Source organism: Leptidea sinapis, chromosome 9 (genome assembly GCF_905404315.1).
Source record: "Leptidea sinapis chromosome 9, ilLepSina1.1, whole genome shotgun sequence".
Lineage (NCBI taxonomy): Eukaryota > Metazoa > Arthropoda > Insecta > Lepidoptera > Pieridae > Leptidea > Leptidea sinapis.
The window spans coordinates 7,446,068-7,473,859 of NC_066273.1; the positions used below are offsets into that span (position 1 = coordinate 7,446,068).

General features: G+C 35.1%; 1 protein-coding gene across 2 annotated transcripts in view; it reads left to right on the forward strand.

Annotated features, from left to right (window-relative positions):
- Positions 1-1,030: 1,030 nt before the first annotated feature.
- LOC126965942 (rap1 GTPase-activating protein 1-like) overlaps positions 1,031-27,792 on the forward strand; it is a 127,337-nt gene continuing 100,575 nt past the window's right edge. The window contains exon 1 of one of the 2 annotated variants that reach the window (XM_050809755.1): positions 1,031-1,626. In XM_050809755.1, coding sequence (XP_050665712.1) covers positions 1,399-1,626 — 228 coding nt within the window. In that variant the 5' untranslated portion in view covers positions 1,031-1,398. Of the gene's footprint in view, positions 1,627-26,675; positions 26,884-27,792 lie in introns of those variants that run through there. The other variant, XM_050809756.1, reaches the window with a different exon arrangement.

The window sequence follows — 27,792 nt, forward strand, 5'->3', positions numbered from 1 at the left end:
AATATCATTGACTAAATTATTTTTATTGCGAATATATAGGTATTTATTTCTAAGTCAAGAAATTTAGGTTTCGGGTAAGTAATTAACAACAAACATATGCTAAACCTTTTCCGAAACACGCTGCATCTTAAGATATAAGTATTATTCCAATAGGTTCAGTAGTTTCGCAGAATAACCAAAGGAAAACAACTCTTTATTTATTCAAAATCACTTATTGAACGTCAAAAACTACCACCCATTCAAAATAGACAGCCTCAGACGTGAGAAGAACAGGCGCAAGAAACTCGGCGGGCTTTTTTTATAAAAACATATTTTTATCCAATTAATAGATTACAATGTAATATCGTACAATAAACATTATAATAAAAGAGCCTGAGGGTGTTCGCTTACTCAGTCTGTGGTATCATTAAGAAAATCGTTTGATTATGCTATAGTAAAATTTCCCACACAAAAGTATTTAACAATTCTTTTAAATTTCGTAATACTTGTTTTGTACATTTTCTGTGATCATATTGTAGAAATATATACATCGCCCAATAAAAGACTTACTAACTCAAATCATCAACTATAAGTATGGATTTTTCTGTAGACGACTTCATAGCACGGTTTGCTGGACTGATGGTAGGTACGTACCACACCAGCATCTTGTTTTGCCAGACCAAAACCGACCATGTGTTTAGGCTATTAGATTTTAAACTGTAGCGGTAGTGCATTGTGCAGGGCGTATCACGTACAATCAGGTGAACGTCTTGCTCTTCTATTCACTCATTAAAAAAATATCTAAGTAATAGTTTAATAATTTACGTGCAAACAGTTTGAGCCTTATTTGAACTTGCCAATTTTATTTAGTAGTTTGTCACATTCACCAGCTGTTTTATCCGTTACGAGAGAAAGACACTTTTCCTTGTCGCACCTTAAGAATCACAGATAACGAGAAAGGGACACAACGTCTTTACGATGCCATGGAACGACTTGATTTGTGAATAGCGGCACGCGCGCGCTATTTCAATTTTCATTCGGTTTTCGAATACAGTTGCGTGCAGACGTATTTGGGATCTTGATATTTACGCGAACGAAAGTCTCGTAATAAAAAAGTATTTCGATTAACTAAAATAGATTTGTATGGCAATTAGTTGTGTGATCGTTTTATATTGTTACAAGTGTGATTATGTCAGGTAAATAAATAAATGCGAAAACATAACCTACATTTGGGGAAACGACAGTGCAAAGTGAAAGTTTAGTGGACATTTTTCGAAACTTTTGAACTTTCCTCGAAGAGTGAAAATTAAGGAAGTCGAAAATTAGCTTGTTATAAGTTAGTTATTTGGTGGTGTTATTATGGTTTATGTAGCGGTTTGGTGATGTACCGTTGAAACTTTGAACGGTATTTTTATCTTTATGAGGGAAAGACGGTCATTGCCGATAACCAGCGAAGTGGCGCTGAAGAGTGAGAAAGATGGAGGCAGGGGGTTGGTTGTGAACTCTGTGTTGTGTGGTGTCGTGGATGAACTGTCGAACGGAAGGAGCGGGCGCCGCGGGTCGTGGGTTCGACACGCGGTCATGGGCGTCCTCAGGTGGAAGGATTTGACAGGAGTGAGGACCAGTACTCCTACTGAACAGAAAGAGGTCAGTTTGAGCTCGTTACAACTGAGTGCAACCAAAAGTGATCAACTGGACTCTTACTAACCTGACACCGTCTGTCAATCTCAAACACTTGATTACAATAATCAAATCATATTTAACCTTAGTACAATAGTGTTATGCCTTAGGGTCGTATAGCATTACGCTACGCCTTCCATAATTTTGTGATGCGTTCTGATTTATCATATTGGAACTGTGATGGGCAGGTCTTAGGTTAATTTTTTTTCCAAGGTATTGTTTCGATAGTTAATTCGGCCTTTTGCATTTCATTGGCCTGGATTTTTTTATGAAAATGAGGGATGAGATGAGCAGGACGTTCAGCTGATGGTAACTGATACCCCCTGCACATTAGAATGCACTGCCGTTCAGGATTCTTGAAAAATACAAAAGTTCTGAGGGGCACTACAATTGCGTTCGTTACCTTGAGACATAAGATAATTGGTATTAAGTCTCATTTGCCCGGAAATTTCACTAGCTTGTGATACCCATAATCTAGCCGGCATCCTGTGCAAAGGAGCCTCCCACTGATATAATATAGGTATCAAAACCCAAATCAATATAAGAAAGGTATAAATTACTTAGTATTAATAAAATTTCTTAGAAACTTAAATTGACAGACCTTGACATAAAAGCTATTCTACTTTTCATCTTCATTTTCATTTTCATTCTCTCTCCTTCCCACAAGCACACAGCCGGTCTGAGGTTCGAGTCTCCTTAGGAGACGCCCCGCGACTGTTGTTGCGTAGTCTTTGCGGCCTCCACGGCCCACGTCCTACTTCGCTGTGAAAGCCAGGGCTGCTAACAGCACAGAGGAGGTTTTAGTCGGTATGGGGCGTCCGCTTACGCGGACACTCGAGTCCGACATATTACTGACTTTCTGTTCAGTAGGAGTACTGGTCCTCACTCCTGTCAAATCCTTCCACCTGAGGACGCCCATGACCGCGTGTCGAACCCACGACCCGCGGCGCCCGCTCCTTCCGTTCGACAGTTCATCCACGACACCACACAACACAGAGTTCACAACCAACCCCCTGCCTCCATCTTTCTCACTCTTCAGCGCCACTTCGCTGGTTATCGGCAATGACCGTCTTTCCCTCATAAAGATAAAAATACCGTTCAAAGTTTCAACGGTACATCACCAAACCGCCACATAAACCATAATAACACCACCAAATAACTAACTTATAACAAGCTAATTTTCGACTTCCTTAATTTTCACTCTTCGAGGAAAGTTCAAAAGTTTCGAAAAATGTCCACTAAACTTTCACTTTGCACTGTCGTTTCCCCAAATGTAGGTTATGTTTTCGCATTTATTTATTTACCTGACATAAATTCCAATGAAACAGGTTGTGTTCATACAGCCTCCGTGACGTCCAACTATTTACCATTGTAAAAACCGGAAATGGCAAAAATACAGTTTCTCTATTACTCATGTTTACATAAGAGATAAGGTGATTCATATCAGCAATATAACTTAAAAACTGGGTGTTATGACACCGCGATCATATTCTTTAGGCGCTGGTTAAAATATTTCATTATCATACACTTGTTTATGTATAAAAACTGATCAAGCGCAAGTGGGACCGACCCACAAAGGGTTCCGTCTACATACAAGCAAGATACACAAAATAAAATTTAGATTTTTTTTATGAACAATGCGGGACTCGAACCCACGACCTCTGGCGTTCCGTGCCAGTGCTCTAACCAACTGAGCTAACCGTTCGAGTGACGTATCGTCATAAAATCTTGTATGCTTAGTTCAACTCTCAGGTTGTGGCTTCATTTTCATCAGGTTTTCTTGCGAGAACGTGCTCAATTAAATAAATCTCCACTTCTTATTACAGGAAAAACAATGAATTACGAAATATCTTAAAACCCATCTGCTCTCAATTGAACACAAAGAGAGATAAGACATTATTTCATACCTTTGCGTAGATAAGAATATCATGACACTATTTTTTGTTATCTTTATTGGTTGCTTTTTCGCTTAAAGTATTAAACCAGGGGAGAATGCTAGAATTTCTCTACTAATAAAATAAGAAAAACACTTCTTTTACTCCTTTGATGACAAATATAGCCGTGGTTAGTGACCCTGCCTACTGAGCTAGAGGTCCCGGGTTCGAATCCCGTTATGTGCAAACATTTTTATGATGAATATGGATGTTTGTTTCCGAGTCATGGATTTTTATATGTATGTTTGTATGTTTAAGTAAATATATTATTGTATTCAATATAATTATCATTGTTTTGTACCCACTTTTTGGTGATAGGCATAGCCTGTACCTACTGTACAGGCTATGCCTATCACCCCATACAGGTCTAAATTTTAAAAACGCTTGAACAAATATTTATTAATTGCTTAAATACATTTTTCATGGTGTTATCCTGACGAAGTTTTATGCGCGATAAAAGGCCTATGTCCTTTCCCAAGCTCTTGTCAATCTCTGTACTCAATTTCATGCAAATCGGTTCTGTGGTTTGGGCGTTAAAGCATATCAAACAAACTAACATTCACATTTATAATATTATTAGTAGGAATATTCATTGGTTTTTCAGTAAAAAATAACACGACGCTTCGTCGTCTTTCCAGATCAATCCCTTTGAAACTACAATGTCAATGTAACTGTATGTCCGAGCAAGCAAAAGTAGAGTTAATATTAAATCATCATTATTAAGGTATCATTAAATCTTTGCGAATACATAATTATATTTATGCGTATAATTGGATCGTATAGTCTTTATTTTATTGTTATTTTTTTTTATTATAAATTAAATAGTCAAAGTTTTATTTGACTTATCAATAACTATTTTATACAGAATCGTCATACATGCAATGCTTTTTTGCACTGCCTCAATATATTCATTTCGTTTACTTTTTGTCACGTGCAACTAGCACCATGCACCATGCATGGCATCTCCTTTGTTGAATACTCTAAGTTTTTAAATATATAATGATTACTGATTACTCGAGACGTGCTGATAAGAGATCATTAGTAAATTAGTAGCTGATAATATAAATTCTAATTTCATTGCTTTTAATCAATTTGAGTAGGTACTAATTAAATTTATTTTAGTAAAGATTAAAAATTGCTTTTTTAGAATAATATTACTTCTTTTGAACATTATCGTTATGCATTTTTGAATATTGTGGAATGGTAAGGGAATAATTTCGCACGAATTGCTTTATTTATCAGTACAAAAGTACTAGAATTTATGTGGTTAAATACAGTATTCATTTATTCCGCTGTCGTACGCAAAAATGACAATTACTATTTTACATTAAAAAGTTTATCTCTCTGAAAAATCGACTTTCATCCATAATATCAACGACTGTCTTACGCATTTTCGATCAGGTCACGTGTCCTGACACGAGTTTAACATTTTATACCGATCCCAAGAAAAGTGCTCAACGCCGTTAAAGAAGGTTTTACTTCAAAAATTGTGAAGCGTTGAACGTGAAAGCGTGATTAATACTCCCCTTCGTATAAGTATAATAATATTATTTAGGAAATGTAAATACTTAAACTAAACTGGACGATCTACTGAAGATTTTCTGGCTTTGATTGAGTGAAATTTAGGAGTAAAATCCATTACTGAAATACTATCTACCCATGTCCTACTATCTATTTTATTAAAAAGAAAAGTCCACTGTGTTTTCTTGCGGCCGTTCTTCTCAGGTCTAAGGCACACTTGTTCGATTGAGTGGTAGTTTTTGACGTTCAAAAAGTGATTTTGAATTCTATTTTGAATAAAAATATTTGAAATTGTATGTTACTACAATGATGGAATGTGCGGTTGTTAAGTATTATTGATAGGGTCTTTTGAGGCCACCATCTAGGTCTAGACGGAAACTACAGCATATTGTGGGCGCCACCACTCGCGTATAGCACAGTGAGAATGTAATACAATGTTCTACGCCGCTTCTTTTCTCTCAGAGCGCCATTTGTTTCCGAAGCGGTGGTAGTGTTAGAAATGACATCAAAAGGAATTCTAAAGGAATCAAAATAAATGCCTTTTATGCCTTTCTAAAAAGATAGTAAAGAATCTTAGTAATTCTAAAGAGAAATCTAAATACATAACAGGTATTCTATGATTTAAATTTATTATTCTTACGCGGTGGAACAGCTACGGCCTTACAAATAAAATTGGCATAAAGTTAATAGACATTTTGCTTACGATTGGTTTAATCGGACGTTTAACGTTTCCCGCGTTTATTTGCAAGGCTGCTTCACATTCAGAATGATCATTGAATTGACAATCTTGTCAACGATATTGTAAACATTTTGCATTTTTTTTTTATGGAATAGGAGGACAAACGAGTGTACGGGTCACATATTGTTAAGTGATCACCGCCGCCCACAAACTCTTGCAACACCAGAGGAATCACAGGAGCGTTGCCGGCCTTTAAGGAAGGTGCACGCGCTTTTTTTTGAAGGTACCCATGTCGTATCGTCCCGGAAACACCGCACAAGGAAGCTCATTCCACAGCTTTGAAGTACGTGGAAGAAAGCTGCTTGAAAACCGCACTGTGACCGCCACACATCCAGATGGTGGGGATGATATCCTAACTTGTGGCGTGTCGTGCGAAGGTGGAATTCGGCGGCAGGAATCAGCTTAAACAGCTAATATTATACGAAGTTTATTTGTAAGGCCGCTAGTGTTCAATGATCATGTAGATGTTGTACAGTCAATTATGAGCGGAACGCTAAACTTGGCACCATGACAATATAGTTGTCAACCGGGTCGCTGGTCGCTGGTCGCTGGTCGGTGACATTTAGCTGCTTTTGTTCACAATTATTATGTAAACAGACAGAAACCATGACACACATAACAATAACATTACTCTATATTATTTATTTTTTTCCAGTTCTACTACGACTTCGTGTGTAAAACAAAACAAATACTTAATAGTTTATTTTTTTTATTTTTTTATCGATTGTTATGAACATAATCAATATCAAAGAACATATTATATGATGGGCTGGATAGTTGATATAGCAACTTATATCTTATATCTTTAAACGAGCAATTCTTGTATATATATATAATCTGAATCTCGGAAACGGCAACGATTTTCATAAAATTAAGTATGCAGGGGATTTCGGGGGTGATAAATCGATCTAGCTAGGTTTCAATTTAAAAAAAATGGTTTTATCCATGTTTGAATGAGAAACAGGTAAATTTCGCCACTATATACAAGACTATTATAGCTCAGATGGGACATTTGGTGATCCGGAAAGCAGAAGACCCCGGTTCGAAACCAGATGTCCTATTAGTTTTTTTTTTGTTCAAGTTTTGTACATTCTTAAAAATCCGAGCAAGGTCATCGGTCGTCTGCATATTTATTTCTTAAATAATCATTATATATATAATCAAAATCACTTTATTCATGTAGATCAAGAAAATGACCCTCATGAATGACCAGTTTTCTTGAAAAAAAAAACGGGTTGAGCTTTAATGAGAAGAAGAGGCAAGAAACTTATTGCCACTCTTTTAAATAAACGAGAGTATACTTAACTTCCTGTATAAAATCACGTCTCTGACAAAGATGTATATACTCATCGTCATTTGCAACAGCCATGACATACTTCCCTGGATGTAAGCTGGATGTTTCCCTCTTCTTCCACTCGCATCAACCTTTGCGTGAGCCAAGTATCGGGTACACTAGCAAGTCAATTTATAATAATTTATCCGTGAAAATGCTTCCTCGGTTCGCATCCGCTTCTCGCCGACTTTGCAAAAAGGTTAATGTACTATCTGTAATGATACAAAAACTTGAGATATCGTTGTCAGTTGGTGATTTAAAGCCGCGTTCTGATTATACATACAGTTTTATTGGATATAAATCACAGGGTTATCAGCTCCGTGTTTCATTTGTATGAGGACATTTCATTCATTCGATGCTTGTTTTTACGTTGCCAGCAAATCTTGGAAAGCAAAAAAATCAAAACCGTTTAAGCATAATAATGATACTGTTCTACTTTTTGTAACTATATTACGTTTTTTGGCTATTTAAGTTCAATAAACCACTTAATAACTGTTTTTCCACCTATCTTCTTCGCAGAGTCATTTGACGGAGCATAATTACAATTTTTGTTATATTCACTCAACAATTGAACGTTAAGCATTTGGGAGGTAGGTTACCAACTTACTAACTTATCGATTACACTCCGAAATAAGTAAGTACTTACCGGTTTTCATCATTAAGGCCGGTATCCCAAGAAGTAGCCAAAATAGCGCGATAATTGAAACTTGTTCCTTGAAAATTGATTTGTTGACGGTTTATATAAAGATTATCTTTATACAAAAATAATAGTACCTATATCTACAAAATATGAGAAGTAAATTAATTTTTTCTTTAAATTTCGATTATTTATAGACAGTGCGAAAAATTCACCAAAATACCCCTAACTTTTACAGTTGGAGCCATTCTAAGCAATAAATAAAAATAAAAATTGTACGACAATTTATTAATTGTACACCAATACTATTTAACATGACATAGTTTTGTAAAGATAATTGTATTATGTTTGTAATAAATAAAAAATGCTTCTAATTATGAATTAAAACTATGGCGATCTTGTGCGAGAGATGTAACCTAGCTCCGCTCGATTCCTCAAGGACGTTGGCTCGGTCCCCAGCCTTAATACCCATTAAATTTAAAACTGGTTCCATGCCTTGTTTGCCATTTTACGACAAAAATGCTGAAGCAATGTTACATAGTACTTACCTACATCTTAAATTTACGCTTTGAAATAATAAAAATTTTCCCTTAAATTATGCCATTATGACTTTTTATATTTAAATTCGTAGTTTTAACACAAAATTTCTAATTATGTATTTATTTGTTACGATTTTAACACATGATTTATCTGTTTACGTGAATACTTGTACAACAAATGATATAATGGAGTGTCCTATTACAAAAAGGTGCCGCTACAGAAGCCCTAAAAAAAATAGTTCGACGCACACAGAAGACCTGTTAAAATAAGGGCCCACAAAGAAGTTATTAATCCTTAATTAATTTATGGTTAAATAATCATAAAAATATTTTTGCATTTAATACTGTCTTACTTGTTTTTACTTACAAACTACGAGTGATTTCTGCTGAACGCCAATATATCCCACGTCTTGTGAGAGAAGCTATAGAAATTAAAAAGTATTCTAACAATTTTAATAGGGAGGATGTTTTTAGGCTAGCGCAAACAGGAATCCCGTGGTCTCACTATGCAGTACAAATGAAACAAAAAGATCCGAAAGTATGGACGTCGTCAGTAGTGTGTGTCGTGAATTAGGGTATCAAAGAGCAAAACGAACTAGGCGCCACGTGGAGAGATTGATGTACTATTAGTGTCAAGTGTCAATGTGTCAAGAGTTTCTCGCCGCCTCCGCAGTTCCGCCGCGATTCATGCAATTGGATCGAAATATCGGCATCAAATTAATAAAATATATATCGTGATACCCGTCATAATAATTACAATGTTTTACTTGTGTGGGCGTAGCTTGTTGTGGGTGTAGCTATGGGCTATAAGAGAAGCTTAGGCTTATATAGGAGGAAATTACACACAATTATAAATATAAGTAGTATATTAAATATTATAAATTGTTATTATGAATTTGCTTTTTTCTATATTTTATGTACACGTGACATAAGTAGAACGGTATTGTTATTCTATGTTATATTTTATTCTATGTTCTGCTCGAAAAAGATTTAAAGTGCCAAGAAGCAGATACTAAATATACATTACCCATAACAATTTCTTGCGCATGCGTAACGCGTTCTTCTTGGAAAGGAAATGGTCCGTGCTAAATCAACACTTACAATGTCACGAAATCGTGCTCTGTTTGAGTAAAGAAAGCTGGTTCCTGCTATATAGTAGTTACTAGGTCAATATAACATTGAGCTTAAAGAACTACATTAAGTCAATTGCCCCACCGCTGGCGAAAATGTACCGAAAGAAGAATTACCAGCATTGCACTAAGTACATTTACGTATTTAGGCCGTGATGACAGAGCCAATATTTCGTACTCAGATCGAAATCCAGTACCGACTAAAAACCTCATCTATGCTGGTAACCCAACAACTTTTTCAGCAAAGTTGGGCGGGGCCGTGGAGGCAAAATTGAAAGCTCACAGGCTCAGGGCTTCTCGTAAGGATCCTTGGAGATTATCTACGTGCTAAGGAGAAAAGATAATTCACGGTCTAATATTACATATAATCTAAAAGACCGTAGGACTTTTGGTTTCAAGAGAGATACACGTATCTGTGTGTGTGTGTGTATGTGTAAGTTTGTGAGTGGTGTGAAAATTATTATAGAACGAGGACTATCCCGTCGGCGTTCTAACAAGGTGCTATTGGAACTAGACTCTAGAGACGCTAACAAGTTTCTCTAGTCGCTTCTTATCATCGCTGTCAGTGGAACATGTGCCTTACGGCCATTCCCAATATTCAGTCTATCTCTTACTTGAGATAAAAATCGTAACTATCGTTGACTTTTCTGTCCCAATAAACTTATCGACGATAACTCACCTTATCCGTACACGCTGTGTATCAATGGGATGACGTATAGCTTACCAGCGATAAAAGTTTGTATGGAAATTGCAATTCACGCGTCCCAATATAAGGAGATAGGAATGACTTATCGGGTATATTGGGACAGTTTCAGTTTATTGACAGCTCATTAGATATGCTCTGTAGATAGTATATTGGGAACGGCCGTTAAAGATATTAAAGTCGGTCCTTACTAAACAGTGGCAGACATCGCGTCTCTATAGTTTGCTTTACGTGTTATTTTACGACATTGTTAATTCGAATGTAATGTTAAGTATTATTCATCGAAATACTGTGTTGTTGGATTCGGTAACGTTATTGTCCTAAGAAATAAGAAAGCTTTAAAATTTTAATTTTTATCTAAGTAATGCCGGGATCCAACAAGCAAATGCCCGGGAAGCGTTCTATTTGAGCTCCGTGCACTGCGTACAGACGAAACGGAAAAGCTGCCAATTGATTTCCTATTTGTGTTCCTACAGTCTACACCTTGATTTAAAGCCTCTGCAAAAAGGTAACTGCGAACTTTCGCAGCATACCTACATCAGAAAATCGTAAATGTACGAACTGTTTTATATATATATATATCACGGACGAGTAAAAAAGAAGGACTCCGCGCCGTGATATTAGTAAGTGAAGCACCTTTATGCTAGTGTGTGTGCGGTTACGGGGGATACTAGTTACACAATTTTTTCTCCCTTAAATAATCATATCAGTATTTGAGGCCATAATACTTATATAGTATCGTTTTTACACTTTTTCACAACGTACTACGGCATTTTTAAAATATTTTATTGAGACGCAAACTGATCTGCCACAGACGATGACAATTCTCATAATGGCCGCCTATCGGCCTGTAGTAGTGTAAGTGTGTGCGTGGGGCTATATATTTACACATAAATCGGCTTGTTTTGGTGCTACACTGTTATGTCAGGTGACACGGACTCCTTATTTTTTTACTAGTCCGTGATATATATACGGTGTTATTACAAAAAAAAAAAATTAAACATGGCTAAAACACTTGTTTTGTTATACAGTGACGTAACTATAACAAAGCCAGTGAGCTAACAATAACGACGTCTAAAATGGAGTCTTTTTATATTACAAAACAGTATTTAGCTTGTGTTTAACTAAATGTCATTAAGCACCACATAAACTGAAGTATACAGGAACAATAAAAGGAACGAAACGCAATTTTTATCAGCTGTCATCTATGTGTCATCATATAATCTAAAATTTAGATTATGTGATGTGATAGGAAAGATTCCTTAAGCATGAGGAAGATTCCTTAAGAATATGATCATTCCGTTAGACACACTATACTCAGGCTTCGAATCGTGTTTCAACATAAGCATTGTCTAAAGATTGTTGAAAGCTATACAAAAGAAAGACACAGATTTGTAATAGAACTTTTTTAAAACAAGTGTTTAAAACATGTTTAACTTTTTTGTTATGACACAAATAGTGTTGAACGTATTTATATTTGTTTTAATGTTTGAAGTGTGGCAAGCAATTAGCAGATAATATGGCCTATGGCTACAGTTGATAGTCACGAAGATTAAGTTTTTCCGGTACTAACACTAAGTATTGCTAAGCATTGTCGACCTACTTCACATTTGTGCGGATAGCCCGTAATCTTTCTGTTCAGTTGGACGTAATTCCAGAAGCACGTTCCAAACCACAATCATGTCGAAATTGATTTAAGAACACAAAACTGGTCACGTGATTCATATTAACGGACTGACAAAAAATGGCAGCCCTACTAGCACTCTTTAAATGACATCATGACTTAGTAGCCCAACCCACAAGTATGGAATACACTAATATCTATTAAACATTAAACTCAATTTCTTTAAAATCTGGCGTTTGTGGCTTGGAACGTTTTTCAGGAACTACAATTATTATAGAAAATTGGGATTCCATGTTTACCCCGATTTTGGCTGAAAATCGTAGCCAACTGATCTTATCTTAGATTGAATAAACTTAATATTATATTTGATACGTTAGGCCTTTTCTTCCAATTTCCTAAAGATAAGCATATAATACGCAAACTTCTAACAAGCAAGCCATATGTAGCCAATAACGATCAAAGTTAACAACTATAGGTAACCTTTTATGTTGTGTAATCTTTATCAAATAACAGTTTTGCTCAAAAGCGTTACATAAATGTCGTTAGCACTGTTGCATAATAGCAATGAAATTTTTACTGGCGTCCAATTAGTTTTTATTAGTAAATTGAAAATTGTAGAAAAATCAATACGTAATTTAATTTGAAGGTTTTTTATAACATAATATCAACCTTTGATAGATTTTAGTACCATTTGCTTAAAAGTGAAACCTTCAGTATATTTGACGTAGGCATCATTTATTTATTTATTAGACAAGTTAATTTTTTATAAAACTTAATCTTTAATATATTAATTATAACAAAACATATATGTATTTATGCAAGTTAAATATCAAATTTAATTATCAGTTCCATGGTAATAATAGAACTCTTTATGTGAAATGTTTTTTTTTGTAAATTCTTAACGTTCACGCACCCAAAAAGTTTGCGTGTTATAAACAAAAGAAATTTCAGTTTGTAGGTTATTCAGATAAATGTAGACTTTAATTCATCTATATAATATAATATATATAATGAAAATAGTCTTTGTTTGAGACTCAATCACGCCTAAACCACTGATCGTATCGGCATGAAACTACCACTATTCGATGCGAAATTTATCCTAGATGGTTTATGGCTATTTTTTTATTGTATTTGTAATATGACGAATACAATTCAATTTATATCCTTTTAAAATTGCCCAGCCAAGCGGGCGGGAACGGATAGTTTAATATATTTAAAAATATCCACTTAGCTCTGTCTGTTCAACTTAATTAATAAATAATTTATTAAGATTAATTTTTATCAAACTTCAACCATTTCCCGAACTAATTAATCAGAGAAGATGACACTATATACGCATTTTTTTAAGCACAAGTTTTACACTTGTTGGAAAACTTTTCCCACCATTCCACGTAGGATACACACATCTAATGCTAATTTAAATACATGCACAATAAATTGCAATCTGCAGATGTAAATGTGTATATTTTATCGTGTACTTGTGTATTACACGGTCAAATGCATTTATAATCACACTCACAGAGTACTCGTATGCAAATAGTTTTTACAATAATTACCGTTTGTTGAGGCGCTTTCGAGCGTAATATTAATGGCTTATTTAGAATTTCTCCCATCTTCGTCATGCAAAACTCATTAGTGTTTCTAAAAGCGTGTGAATGTATAACCCTGAAACAACTATTGAAATTATTCGACTATGTTTAATGTCCGTTTTAGGAGAAGCATTTAGCAAATAGCTCTATAAACAGTAATTAGTAAGTATATCACCATTATTATCACCAGTGAGAGGCTCCTTTGCACAGGATGCCGGCAAAATTATGGCAAAGGTGCCTATTTATGCCGTGCAGTAGTAATGTGTAAGAATTACTGTGTTTCGGTCTAAAGGGCGCCATAGCTAATGAAATTACTGGGCAAATGAGACTTAACATGTTATGTCTCAAGGTGACAAGCGCAGTTGTAGTGCCATTCAGAATTTTTGGGTTTTTTCAAGAATCCTGAGCGGTACTGAATTGTAATGGGCAGGGCGTATCAATAACTATCAGCTGAACGTCCTGCTCGTGTCGTCCTTTATATTCTTAAAAAAATAGCTTTTCAGTGAATTTTATTAAAACAAATACAGGCACATATTTTACCTGTTTGTATGTTGTTGGTGGCAAAAAAAGGCATTTATAGCCTCAAAATTGGTTCCTTTAGAATTCTTTTTGATGTCATTTCTAATATACTAGACACTACTACCGCTTCGGAAACAAATGGCGCTCTGGGAGAGAAGATGCGGTGCAAGAAACTCTCCCAGCATTCTTCTTTTTTTTTTGCGATTTTTTTACTTATACACAATACTATACTGTCATTGCTATTGCTATAAAATATTCATAATCTGAAGACCCAGGCTGTCCGATAACTCAGATATTCAGCTGTGGAGTATTAGGATTAAACGACAGATCAATTTTTTTTTAAAACATTTAAATTTATTTATAGATAATGCCTGAATAGTGGCTTGGACTTTATTATAAAAGTGTTAAAGTGTAGTAAAATTAACCCATAAAACTATTATGTATCTTATGAAGCCTACAAGAATAAGTTACAAGCAATCCCTTATTTCTAGTGTTATAATAATGAAGTCACTATTAATAGCAAAAAGGTGACGATTTTTATGAACTTATATTTTTTTTTATGGAATAGGAGGACAAACGAGCGTACGGGTCCACCTGGTGTTAAGTGATCACCGCCGCCCACACTCTCTTGCAACACCAGAGGAATCACAAACGCGTTGCCGGCCTTTAAGGAAGGTGAACGCGCTTTTCTTGAAGGTACCCATGTCGTATCGTCCCTGAAACACCGCACAAGGAAGCTCATTCCACAGCTTCGTGGTACGAGGAAGAAAGCTCCTTGAAAACTGCACTGTGGAGAACCGCACTTGTGGAGGACCGCCACACATCCAGATGGTGGGGATGATATCGTAACTTGTGGCGTGTCGTGCGAAGGTGAAACTTTTCATAAATGTACTGACAATGAACAGTTGTACTATTAAATTCTTTAAATTTTTCTTTGAGTGTCTGTCAGTGTTGGTGGATCTATTTCTTCTCAGAGAGATCTAACTATGGTAGGTAACAATTTTATAATCTCAAGTTTCCACTTCAACTATCTCTAAAATCATTGGTCTATGTGCCCAAGGGTTGTGCTGTGCCAAATTGACTTGTCTCCCTTCTGTTTTGTTTAGTAATCAACACTTTCAAAATAAGAACGTAAACTGTAATTTCTTAGTAAACTATAACTCCTTTACACAAATGAAATTTGAAAACACAATTTATGGACGATGCGGAACTCGAACCCGCGATTTCTCGCGTTACGTGCGAGCGCTCTTCCACAGAGCCAACCGTTCGAGTAACGTCACTTCATAAATCTAGATATGTCTTGTTCAACTCTCAGGTTGTGGCTTCATCTATAAGATCTACATTACAGTAGGATAACCTGCTCAACCCCAATATTAAAAAATATATATATAAAAGAGTGGCAATGATTTTCTTGCTACTTCTTCTCATTAGCTCAACCCCTTAACAAATTAGCGGTGGATTCAATAAGAAAAAATTTTTTTTTGACATTCATTAGTGTCATTTCCGTGACCTACATGAATAAAATTTTTGTGATTTGATTTATTTGCATACTAGGAAATTGATTGTGATTTGATTGTATTTATTTGGATAGTAGGAAATTGACTTGAGATGTCGCTCTTTCAAATCTAAACAATTTGTTATTTTTTTTAAAGTGATAACCCTCACTTCTGGGATAAACTACACATCATCTTTGGTAAATTAAATCTTAAGATCTGTTTACTTCTATGACGCACAATAATAGAAGGGTTTTCCGTTCGTTGTTCGATTACCGGAATTTCATTAAAATCATCTGCAGGAAAAAATTTCTTCATTAATGCAATGTTGAATCAAACGTGTCATGAACTCTATTGGGTTCATATTTAAAATGCAGCATCATGCGCCAAACTTGAGCGCCTTACTTATATTAAGATTAGCTGACTAAGCAAGATCTTCACACTTCACTGGGCATAATTTCATTAGTGCAAGCGGGATATATAGGCCTATTTTTGCATCTTTGATGACTTTTTTTTTTTTTTTTTTTTTTTTTTTCTTTCATAAATTTAGGGACGAGATGAGCAGGGTGTATCAAATACCATCAAATGAACGCCCTGAACAATACAGAGCCGCTCAGGATTATTGAAAAACACAAATATTTTGAGCGGCAATACAATAGCGCTCGTCACCTCGAGACATAAGATGTTAAGTCTCATTTGCCCAGTAATTTCACTAGCTATGGCGCTCTTCAGACCGAAACACAGTAATGCTTACACATTAGGTACTGCTCACGGCAGAAATAAAGCTGTTGTGGTACCCATAATCTAGCCGTCATCCTGTGCAAAGGAGCCTCCCACTGGTAGTAGCATATTACAGCCTTATATATTTTAGTTGACTCGCGCTAAAAATCTTAATTTATTTTTGTATTAAATTCAAATTTGAACATAATATTGGTTATCTTGCCTATTCAATAATTGGGACTTAATTTGTACTTAAGTTTTTATATACATACGATCACTTATAGTGGTGTTATCTGGAACACCAAAAAATTAATTGAAAAAAAATAATCTTTCTGTATTTGTTAATAAAAGAATATGTACAAAATTACTTATTATAGCAATTTACAATTAAGCCTTATATAATGTATGCTTTATTTCTACAACCCTATCTACGTGTTGAGGGATAAAACTTTATTATGCTTAAAACTGGGAAACTGGGAAAACCTGGCTATTTTCTATCAAAAGTTAATTGAAAATTTAAAATTTACAATTGGAAATTAATGTATCGACTATTGGACTTTCCAAAGAAATAATATTAGTTTGAAAAAAATACTTTTAGGAGACAAGTATCATATGGCTTAGTATCACATTGTTAAACTTGCCGGCTTGATAACGTGATAGTGAATATTGTTTGAAAAAAAAATGTATTTTTAAATATTCCCATAACTTTTGATAGGTCGGCCGATGAAAACTTTCATGGGAAGTTTTAAATTGTTTACATAGATGTGACCTAATTTATCAAGCGAACGGTTTAATATGCTTTATAGAGACAACAAAGAACTTTAGAAAGGTCAATAACTCTTTTTGTATTACTTTAACTCGTTATTTAATTGAAATCTATGAATTTGTTTGGCTACTTTTTAAGCTCAAATGATCGATACCTAATTAGTATCGATATGTCAATAAAACATTATTCAATTACCATCATTTTTCATATTTTTTACATAGAAAATTGAATGTATATATCATAGTATTTTCTTTGATTAACGGGAGTGTTACAAATTTAAATAAAACACTTTTAAAGGATTAAAACTAAATCATACTAAAAGCGCTAAACTTCATAATGACAACTATGACAATTACTATTTTGACTCATTTCATCTGCAATCCCCCTGAAAACGATTTCTGGAAAATCCTTTAAAAGTATTTTATTTAATTGTATATATTATTTACCGGAAGATGCCCCACAAGATGGACCGACGATCTGGTCAATATCGCCGGAATACGTTGGATAAGGGCAGCGCAGGACCGATCGTCGTGGAAATTTTTGGTGATGGCCTTTGTCCAGCAGTGGACGTCTTCCGGCTGATGATGAGGATTATGATGACCATGCTGATGATATCATTTAAGGATTATATTTTGTAAATTAATAAAACTTAAGTACTTCAGTTAAGTACCTTAAGTATTTCAATTTTGAAAGGGCAACCACGTTATTTCGTTAATAAGTTGGTAAATTTCTCCATAGACCACAAACAAGGGATCACAAAATCTATTTATTCATGACATTTCAAATTCTAAATTTAAACACTTTTTGTTTCAGGTACGTGCTTCTTCTAACTTCATCTCCCAACAAATAGAGCGCGACAGTTACGGTAAACACATCGGTTTCATCTGTTCCGTTTAATCGTTCATCAGAATCGACTCTGACATACATCGATTGTATCGATAATATTCGATAATATTCGATGATAAAAACGAAACACGCAATCTTACGTGTTAAACGGACGTGCTATTTCACTAAGTAGTAACTTGACTATAGAATCTAGAAATTAGTAATTTCCTTCGAAGGCACGGTTCGTAAATACTGCTTTTATGTTAAATAACAGAACAGATAGCATATTATTTATTATACGACTAGCTGACCCGACAGATATTATTCTGTACTGTTTTTTTTTATGAATTTGTCAATAATATTTCAAGACATAAAGAATTATTTCGTAAACGTGCTCCCTGTTGTTATATAATGAAATTGTTTCATAGCAGAACTGTCAAACCGTGCGTCAATAAATTCTCTCATAGAAAATATTTTAGACAAAACGAATAATGGAAATAAAAATAATTATGGGTCCAAAATCAAAATAAAAGGTATCCTATCTCTCAAGTTGGACTAAAGTGCACACCTTGAAGTAATTCCCATTAAAATCCTTTCATTCGTTTAGGAGTTCACTGGAAACTAACATTGCACACTGGATTTATATATACCTATATTATATATCTATATATATAAAAGAGAATGTATGTTTGTATGTTCCCTAATAACTTCTAAACTATTCGACCGATCTCAATGAAATCTTTTGTAGTAGATTCGTTGAAGCTCAGGAAGGTTTACATATATAATTTATATGGCAAAACAACGTTTGCCAGGTCAGCTAGTTAAGATATAAAAGCGTTTTAAGATTATATTTAAGAGTAAATTATTTTTAGATTATAATTGAATTTTTTTTTAATGTTGTTAGCCCAGTTTTTAAGGAAAATAAAAGTGTACATATGCGTGTGTTGGTTGTGTAATATTGCGTAAATTGCGGTGTAATAATTAAAAACATATATGGTGGCCACAGACTGACGTGTTAAAACCACAAAATATTTAATATTACTAACTACAATACCAATTAATATCATTCATCAAACGGCAGTCCAGTATGTTTAGACGTTATACAAACTACGAAATTATATATCTTACAATACTAGTAATAATGAGACAGAAAGACCGATTCCTCTAGTTCGTATCGTAAAGACTGTTACAATAGGTAATTTGTAAAAAAAATAAAATTTTGTTCCCACATTTTTTGGTAGAATCACGCGATAAACTTTTCTGTTAAAACAATTAGTTACGCATAATTCCTCTAAGCAAGTCACGCGATATTTGCTTTAGGTGAGGGCTAGGTTAGGCACAATTATAGGTTTTATTTAAATTTTTTTTTATGCAAAAGAAGGACAAACGATCGTAGGGGTCACCTAGTGTTAAGTGATCACTGCCGCCCACATACACTTGCAACAAAGGAGGTCACCGACATAGCCCAAATGATTGCGAAACTGAAGTTGCAGTGGGCAGGGCACATAGTTCGACGGACAGATGGCCGTTGGCGCAGTAAAGTCCTCGAATGGCCACCACGTCCCGGAAAACGCAGTGTTGGTAGGCCCCCCCACAAGATTGACAGACGATCTGGTCAAGATCGCCGAAATACGTTTTGGACGAGGATAGGTCATCGTGGATATCTTTGAGGGAGGCCTTTGTCCAGCAGCTATTGAGAATATAAACTAAAAAAAATACATGTGTGTGAGCGCCTGTATGTGTAAGGGTGTATGGAGAGTATTTGAGGGTTAATGTTTATTTATGTGTTAGTTGGTTTTTATCCAGAATGCTATAATTGAGTTGTAGTAATGAAGATAATTACCGGCCAGTGATTGCCCACTTCAGTTCACATATGTATTAAGTTGCTGTGAAGTGTAATACGGACATGTTGAAATATTGATTGATTCGTAAAATTCTATTGACCCTTTCTGTATATTTGCAATAATTTTATTTATGTTTCGTGATTTTCGATAGACTGAAGATAACAACAGCTGTATTCAAGCGTAAACACAATATTCAAATACAAAATTAAAGTGTTTATTGGCAACATTTATAATGCCTGCTACATAATTATGGCAGTCGTAGTCCACATGTTACTAAATACTTTGTTCTGACAGATGTTTTGTTACTGTTATTCCCACTCTTTACAGACGCTTTCATAAAGACTACCGGTGCCGTGTCTTTTCTCCTCAATCTTTGATAAATTGAGAAATATTGGACTATCCCTTTTTCTCTGAAGCTTCCATGAAAGCAAAGATTCTTTTGGATGCAAGTGACGTACTGCAAGTCGAGCAATTTTATTAAAGCATATTTAGATGTGCGTGCAATAGTAATTACAACTAAACAATTTATTGACAATCATTAATAAAGGTTTTGCGGTTTCGCTTCGTCTGCTTGTTTTCCAGATAATATAATATAGCTACAATCCCTTTCACTATTGCGAAGTTTCTCACGATATTTGCGGTTTGAATGTTTGTTTTCGTCATCTCTAATCGGCTAATGGACTATATACTTATAGGTTATACGTAAGTATCTACCCCTACTTTTTGGTATAAGCTTAAAAAAGTCTTTGAGAAGTATAGTATATTATATAGATGCATTCTTATCTGGTCCTGCGCAGCCCACCTAAAATTTTACAATATGCGATTTAATAGGCTAAGTTGTTACATGATTTAAAAGATTGCCTGGGAGTTTCTTGTCTATTCCTCTCCCCATGTCAAAGCCTCTTTACGAACTGATGTAGTTTCATGACATTTTCCAAGTGTTGTTGCAATATGATATGTTATTGGAAATAATATATTTCCTCTGGTAAATAAATATATTTCTACTTCGATTTCTAAAAATAACCCTTTGTTTTTTCTGTTAGCAGCTAATTAAAATAATAGCTTTCTTTTAGCTTAAATTTTTTCCTGCATCTTGCTGAAGTATTAATACTCTTGAAAGTACTTATATTATAATTGAACCATTAATGTTATTACTACTGTTAGGCATAATAACTATGGTTGTTTTCAAAGTCGTTTGTGTGTACTATAATTGTTGATAATATTGACTCTTGCACAGTTTTGCTTTCTATTCGGTTTAATGCACTTTCGCTCGGCTTAATATCAATACTGTAAAGTGTAAACCTTTCAAAGTGGCTTTTCCTCTTACGGCTTATTACACTTGTTTATTGATTAATAACTATTCAGTTTTGTGGGATTATGTTATATTACGTTTTTTTAACCGATTTCGAAAGGGTGGAGGGTCTCTATTCGAGTGGTATTTTGTGTATGTACACCGATTACGCTGAGATTAATGATCCCAGTTTCGTGATTCTTCTTTAGTTTGATGTGAAATATTTGCCATTTAGTCCCATAAAAAAACACTGAATACCTAATCTTAAACATTATCCGGGGCTTAATAGATGCCCCTGATATTCATAATGAGCTATTTTCGATAGTACACCTGCCATTTTTGTCTTCTGGCGGTATCCGGGTGTCGCACGGTAGCACGCACCGCGAGTCTTGAAATTGTTTAATCACCTCGTAGAAGCCCGCCATGATCGCGATCTATTTACTAACAGACTTGAGGTGTTGATGCAGCTACTGCTCCAACTTTGTGAGTCCTCGCATTTTAGCGTCTTGCAATAGCAATGTACTTCATAAATGTAATTGGTAAAACAAATAAATAAATAAATACATTTCTATGATGGCTCCTATATTATGTAAACGATTTACCTAATCCTGTCTCCAAAAATTGCCACAAATCATACCGATCCCAGCTATCATATTATTGCATATTATTTTTGTTTTATGTTAAGGCCCGGCGTTATTCTTCAAACCCTCATTCGTCTAGTGGTTCGCTTACGAAGTAAACCTTCCATATTTATGAGTTTTGTTGACGCTCTCATCGTGTCAACAACAAATATATTTGCTGATGTGGGAGTTCTTATCGCTTAGCTTATTCTAATAAATGTAATTTGTATGAAATGCTTTTGGATATTTCATTTATATTTCGGTGATAGAATATGTGAGATTTAACCAAATTCAAAAATAAAAAGAGGCTTTTATTATTGATGTGGTTTCTTTAGTTTTTTTGTTAACTTTGATTTTTTTTATTTATTGTTTTATTTTTGCGTTTTACTGATCAATCTAAATATCCAAATGTTTTAAGTTTCTTTGAGTGTAAATTCCGTCAATTTTCGTCTTCAAGCAATTCGACATGTATTTCGCCTCTACACGAGGCATCCTCAGGAGATGTTGACTCGCCAAACTCTGGCAGGAGACTCAAATTTTTTGAAGACGAATATTAGCGGAATTAACACTCAGGAAAACTTAAAACATTTGGATAATTATGGATTTCCGCAAAATGGCGCCTGCTTCAATAAATTTCAATAGGTTTTAAGGGCGACATACAAATTACTGGTCTACGATTTTACATCTTATATGTATGTCTACGGCTGAGATCTATCGAGCCTACTTTTTTATGGAATAGGAGGACAAACGAGCGTACGGGTCACCTGGTGTTAAGTGATCACCGCAGCCCACATTCACTTGCAACACCAGAGGAATCACAGGAGCGTTTAAGGAAGGTGTACGGGCTTTTTTTGAACGCACCTATGTCGTATCGTCCCGAAAACACCGCACAAAGAAGCTCATTCCACAGCTATGACCTTTTTTTTCAATCTTCCACTAATTAGACTTTGTTTTACTTACGTAAATCTCAGCTGAGTGTAAGCTTAGCATAATCTTAGGTTTTGTTTTTAGTCATTTGACAGCTGAAATTATACTGTGCTTATTATGCTACGAGAGCGCAATGCAAATGTCAAATTCGTGTTTTTTTAACACACAGCTTAGTTTTACGTAAGAAAAGTCTGAGCAAAATCTAAATACCGTCCTTAGATCTTAGCCCAACTGACAAACACCTTCGCACGACACGCCACAAGTTAGGATATCATCCTCACCATCTGGATGTGTGGCGGTCCTCCACAGTGCGGTTTTCAAGGAGCTATCTTCCACGTACTACAAAGATGTGGAATGAACTTTCTTGTGCGGTGTTTCTGGGACGATACGACATGGGTACCTCCAAAATAAGCGCGTACACCTTCTTTAAAGACCGGCAACGCTCCTGTGATTCCTCTGGTGTTGCAAGAGGTTTTGGGCGGCGGTGATCACTTAACAACAGGTGACCCGTACGCTCGTTTGCCCAGCTATTCCATAAAAAAAAACACAATCACAGTGCTAGTAACATTTTGGGTTCAAACAAGAATCCTTATCTAGGGCCTATCACTTACTGTCATGTAAACCTCTTGCTCGTCATGTCACTTTTATGATAAAAAAAATAGTAATTATTATCAAATTAAATGCAGTATTAACGATCGTTCACCTCTACTTCGTCCGCAAATAACTTCAGTGATAAGACCTTCGGCAATGACCGGTGAGACGCGCTCTGCTATCGACATTATCTCTCCGACACTTCCTATATACATGTACAAATCACTAAATTACCAAAAAAAAAATACATGACCTTAACATATCCTCTGCATTATATACTAGCTGATGCCTGCGACTTCGTCCGCGTAGTAATAGGGCCAACCAGTGTATAGGATTTATCAAGAGATCCTGTTCCCAATTCTCAAGTATCAAGGTTATAAAAACGTTGTATTGTACATATGTTCGTAGCATACTCGAGTATTGTACACAAATTTGGAACCCTCAGTATGATATATATATTAACAGATTAGAATCAATCCAACGCAGATTTGTTAAATACCTTGAATATAAGTGCAAGACATACGACAATGATTATGATTCAAGATGCAGGAGATATCATATATTACCACTCCACGAGAGACGCAAAATAGCTGATATTCTATTCTTAACAAAAATAGCACAATGTCACATTGACGCTTCCCATCTTCTCTCGAATATAAATTTAAATATTCCCAGAATCTCTGCAAGACATCCTAAATATTTACATATACCCCACTGTGCGTCAAATTACAAACAAAACTCATTCTTCTCAAGAGCATCTCACTGCATAAATAATCTTAAAGGCTTTCCTGATTTTGACCTGTTTAATTCATCCACAAATTCTATCAGATCAAAAATTACTAAAAACTGGTTTAATGTGTTTCCCTAACTGTTACTATAAACATAATTGAACGTAGTGTTTAAATTCTCTCTGAACATAATAAATGTAATACCTATGTAATTATTAACATATTATATATAATACTTGTATAAGAAAAAATAAATAAAAAAGATGTACCTATATTACACTATGTGTTATTAGAAACAAAATGCGAAAATTATTAAATGGTGTAAAATGTTCACACTATTATTTAGTAATTAAGTTATTGTAACACTGTAAGTTTTCCAAATAAAATAAAATAAAATAAATAAAATAGTAGATAAAGAGATTTTAATAATAATAAGCAAGTTTGGAATTGAAGATTATCTCATGTCCTATTCCATTTCCGGTTCCCGTTTTTGCTCCCGTTCCCAACATATTGAACTCAGAACTAACCTCTATTTTGAGAAATTCACGCACACTAACACAAAGTGTCATACAAATTGCGAGTGTAAGACGTAGCTTGTCACGCACACTAAATTAATATTCCTGCACTGTTATTATCGGTTGCCAGCAAGAGCCTATAGGCATAGTTTATTTATCTCCCAAATTATTTTTACAGCGAGTATGGATTGGGAAGAAGAAGTGTTGGGAGTTTTGAGTGCAAAATATATATTGTGTTCTTTGAAAGATAAAAGATTTTCATGTAATCCTGTTCATAATCCATGGAATGATCTAACTACCTCCTAATATTAAATAAAAATCAAGAAATTAAATGCATGCTCTCTGAAGCAGGAATGTTATTTACGACAATAACGATACAATGTTCGTTAAGATGGGTGCTGATATAATATTCCGGAGGTTACCTCAATCCCGATATAACTGGATAAAATGTGGTATAATCCACTGGGAACATAATTTGGGATGATATAATGAAACAGCATAAGTTACAGTCTTATGTTTTATTCAGTGCTCTTGTTGTGCTGTCTGTCAAATGAAATTCGCGAATAATTTATCATTTCGCGAGGCAATTTCGCTATGTTTTCAAGTACTTTGTGGAATTTAATGAATGCTATTGTTGCCTGAGTTAAGTCTCAATTTGAGCATCTCAGGGCATTGTCATTGACATATTTACATTTATTTCAATGTTTCATGTATATAACTTTTTATGTGATAATAATTAATGTTATTAATTTGTATGCATGATTTCTTATTCGTATATTATTTAAAAAACTTGTTTTCAACGCGTGCAACGCAGCGGGGACCCTGTGCTCTGTGAACGGCTGGATCACTTGGCGTTGCGTAGAGACGTCTCTTCATTGTGTCTTCTAAAGCATTTATCACGGGGAGTGTTCCGAAGAGCTGTTTCACCTGATTCCTACCGCCGAATTCCACCTTCGCACGACACACCACAAGTTAGGACATCATCGCCACCATCTGGATGTGTGGCGGTCCTACACAGTTCGCTTTTCAAGGAGCTTTCTTCCACGTACTACAAATCTGTGGAATGAGCTTCCTTGTGCGGTGTTTCCGGGACGCCGGGACGGGTAACTTTGAAAAAAAGCGCGTACATCTTCCTTAAAGGCCGGCAATGCTCCTGTGATTCGTCGTTCGTGTTGCAAGAGACTGTTGGTGGCGGTGATCACTTAACACCAGATGACCCGTACGCTCGTTTGTCCTCCTTTTTCCATAAAAAAAAAACGAGCGCGGGATTTACTTGATAATTAGATAATCAATTCCTTGCATTATATTTTGTGTTTCGTATCATAGTGTTACTAACCGGAACCCTATATCAAATACTCCGCTGCCCTTCGGTCCATCCGTCAGTGACAACTTGTATTGTGGTACAAAACCCTTTCGTGCGAGCTCTTTAAATTTATGACACACCGGTATCTACGTATATTTATATATTAAGTATTCTTCCTTGCTAGACTGATAGAACATACGCTGGTAGTAATTTATAATGCCTCTAAATCAGACCAACAAACTCGACACAAAGAACAGTCTCGAACCTTTTTTAACTATTTAACAGAAACCTTAAATAAATACAAATGGTATGTTCACCAAAATTTATACACGATACGCGATATTTGTACCAGCACTTCAGGAGATTCTTACTAAACAGCTGTTACCACCAAGTCAGCTGTGCGTATATTGTATATGTCTTTCAAATTATATCAATTATTTTTAAGTGGAATCTTTCGTACATACAATTTGTAACAAAATGTGTGCTCTTTGATCTGTATTTTTTTATGACAATAAGGGACAAGACGAGCAGGACGTTCAGCTAATGGTAATTGATACACCCAGCTCGCTCAGGATTCTTGAAAAATCCAAAATTCCTAATTGGCACTACAATTGCGCTCGTCCTCTTTAGACATATGTTAAGTCTAATTTGCCCAGTAATTTCACTAGCTACGTCGCCCTTCAGACCGAAACACAATAATGTTTACGCATTACTGCTTCAGGGCAGAAACAGGCGCTGTTGTGGTACCTATAATCTAGCCGGCATGCTGTGCAAAGGATACTCCCACTGGTAGTTATAAACACAATAATAACAAGTGTAGCGTTAATATTTATAAAATTAATTAGTCTAATTTGACCCATCACAAAACATACACATCACTTTAAAACCTAACTAGTGACCTTGGTCGTCGTATAATTTAACAACTTGTTTCTTCACAAACACAACATAAATATGATTATTTTTGCAATATATAGACATTCTTAACTGCGTAACATATTGTTTTTCATTGATTTCGGTTCACGTCTGTCACATACTGTTTGTATCTCATGTTTATCATTTATTTTCCCGCTTGCCACTTGCAAATGCTATCAGTATTTTGCGCATTTCGAGTTTCATGACATTTTCCTCCGTCGGTTCATATTGAACGCACGCGTTACACTAATTGTTATATTGTTTGTAATATGTGTTTTCGTGACTAGTGGCCGGGTTAGTGTTAATATAGACAATGTTCTCAACCAAGCGGAGACAGTCTTGGAACAATATTGTGTCAGATTTGTTGAAGAGGAGAGATTCAAAGGATTCAGCTTTGGGATCGCCTGTAGCTGATGATGATGTGAGTAAATTTATTTCAACCATATTCGGAACAGCGTCATCACTCAACTCAAATTTAGCAAATTGTAACTTTTTCGTCGGAAACTACATTTTAGGAGCTTTTTGCAATCAACTATTATTTAATTCTGTTATTTAACTTATAATTACAAAAATGAGTGAAGTGTTTGGTTTGTTTTTAAATGAGAATAATTATATTTGCTTTACTTTGAAATAAATCAATATTAATTTTATTCTCTATTTCAAGTGCAATTTTTTTTACGTTTGAAGGAGTGATGTAGTATTTTCTGAAGTTAAAAGTCCTTATGACATTAATTTGTAAATATTGATGTAAAATGCGACGCTGTAACGACCTTCGATATCCAATCTTATCATTGACTGATTGTGCGGACAATTTTTGCTATGAACTCAGTTACGAAATCCGAATCTACCGAGTTATTTTAGAGGTCATCGTTATATCATACAGTTGTATAAATATGTTATTTGAAAGTACAAAAAATCTGTACGTCTTTATCCGTATTATTAATAATTTTAATAACTAGTTCACTAAAATAATTTTGTCTGTTTTAATATGACGACAGTACTTCCTTGTATATCTCATTTAGTTTTCTCATCTCAGTGACTATTCAGTTATAGTAATTTTTTTATGACAATTAGGGACGAAACCAGCAGGACGTTCAGCTGATGGGAATTGATACGCCCTGGCCATTGCAATGCAGTGTCGATTCTTGAAAAACCCAAAAATTCTGAGCGGCTCTACAATTGCGCTTGTCACCTTGAGATGATGTTAAGTCTTATTTGCCCAGTAATTTCACTAGCTACGGCGCCCTTCAGACCAAAACAATAGTACTTACACATTACTGGCGCCGTTGCCCGGTACCCATGATCTAGCATTAAGTACAAAGGTGCCTCC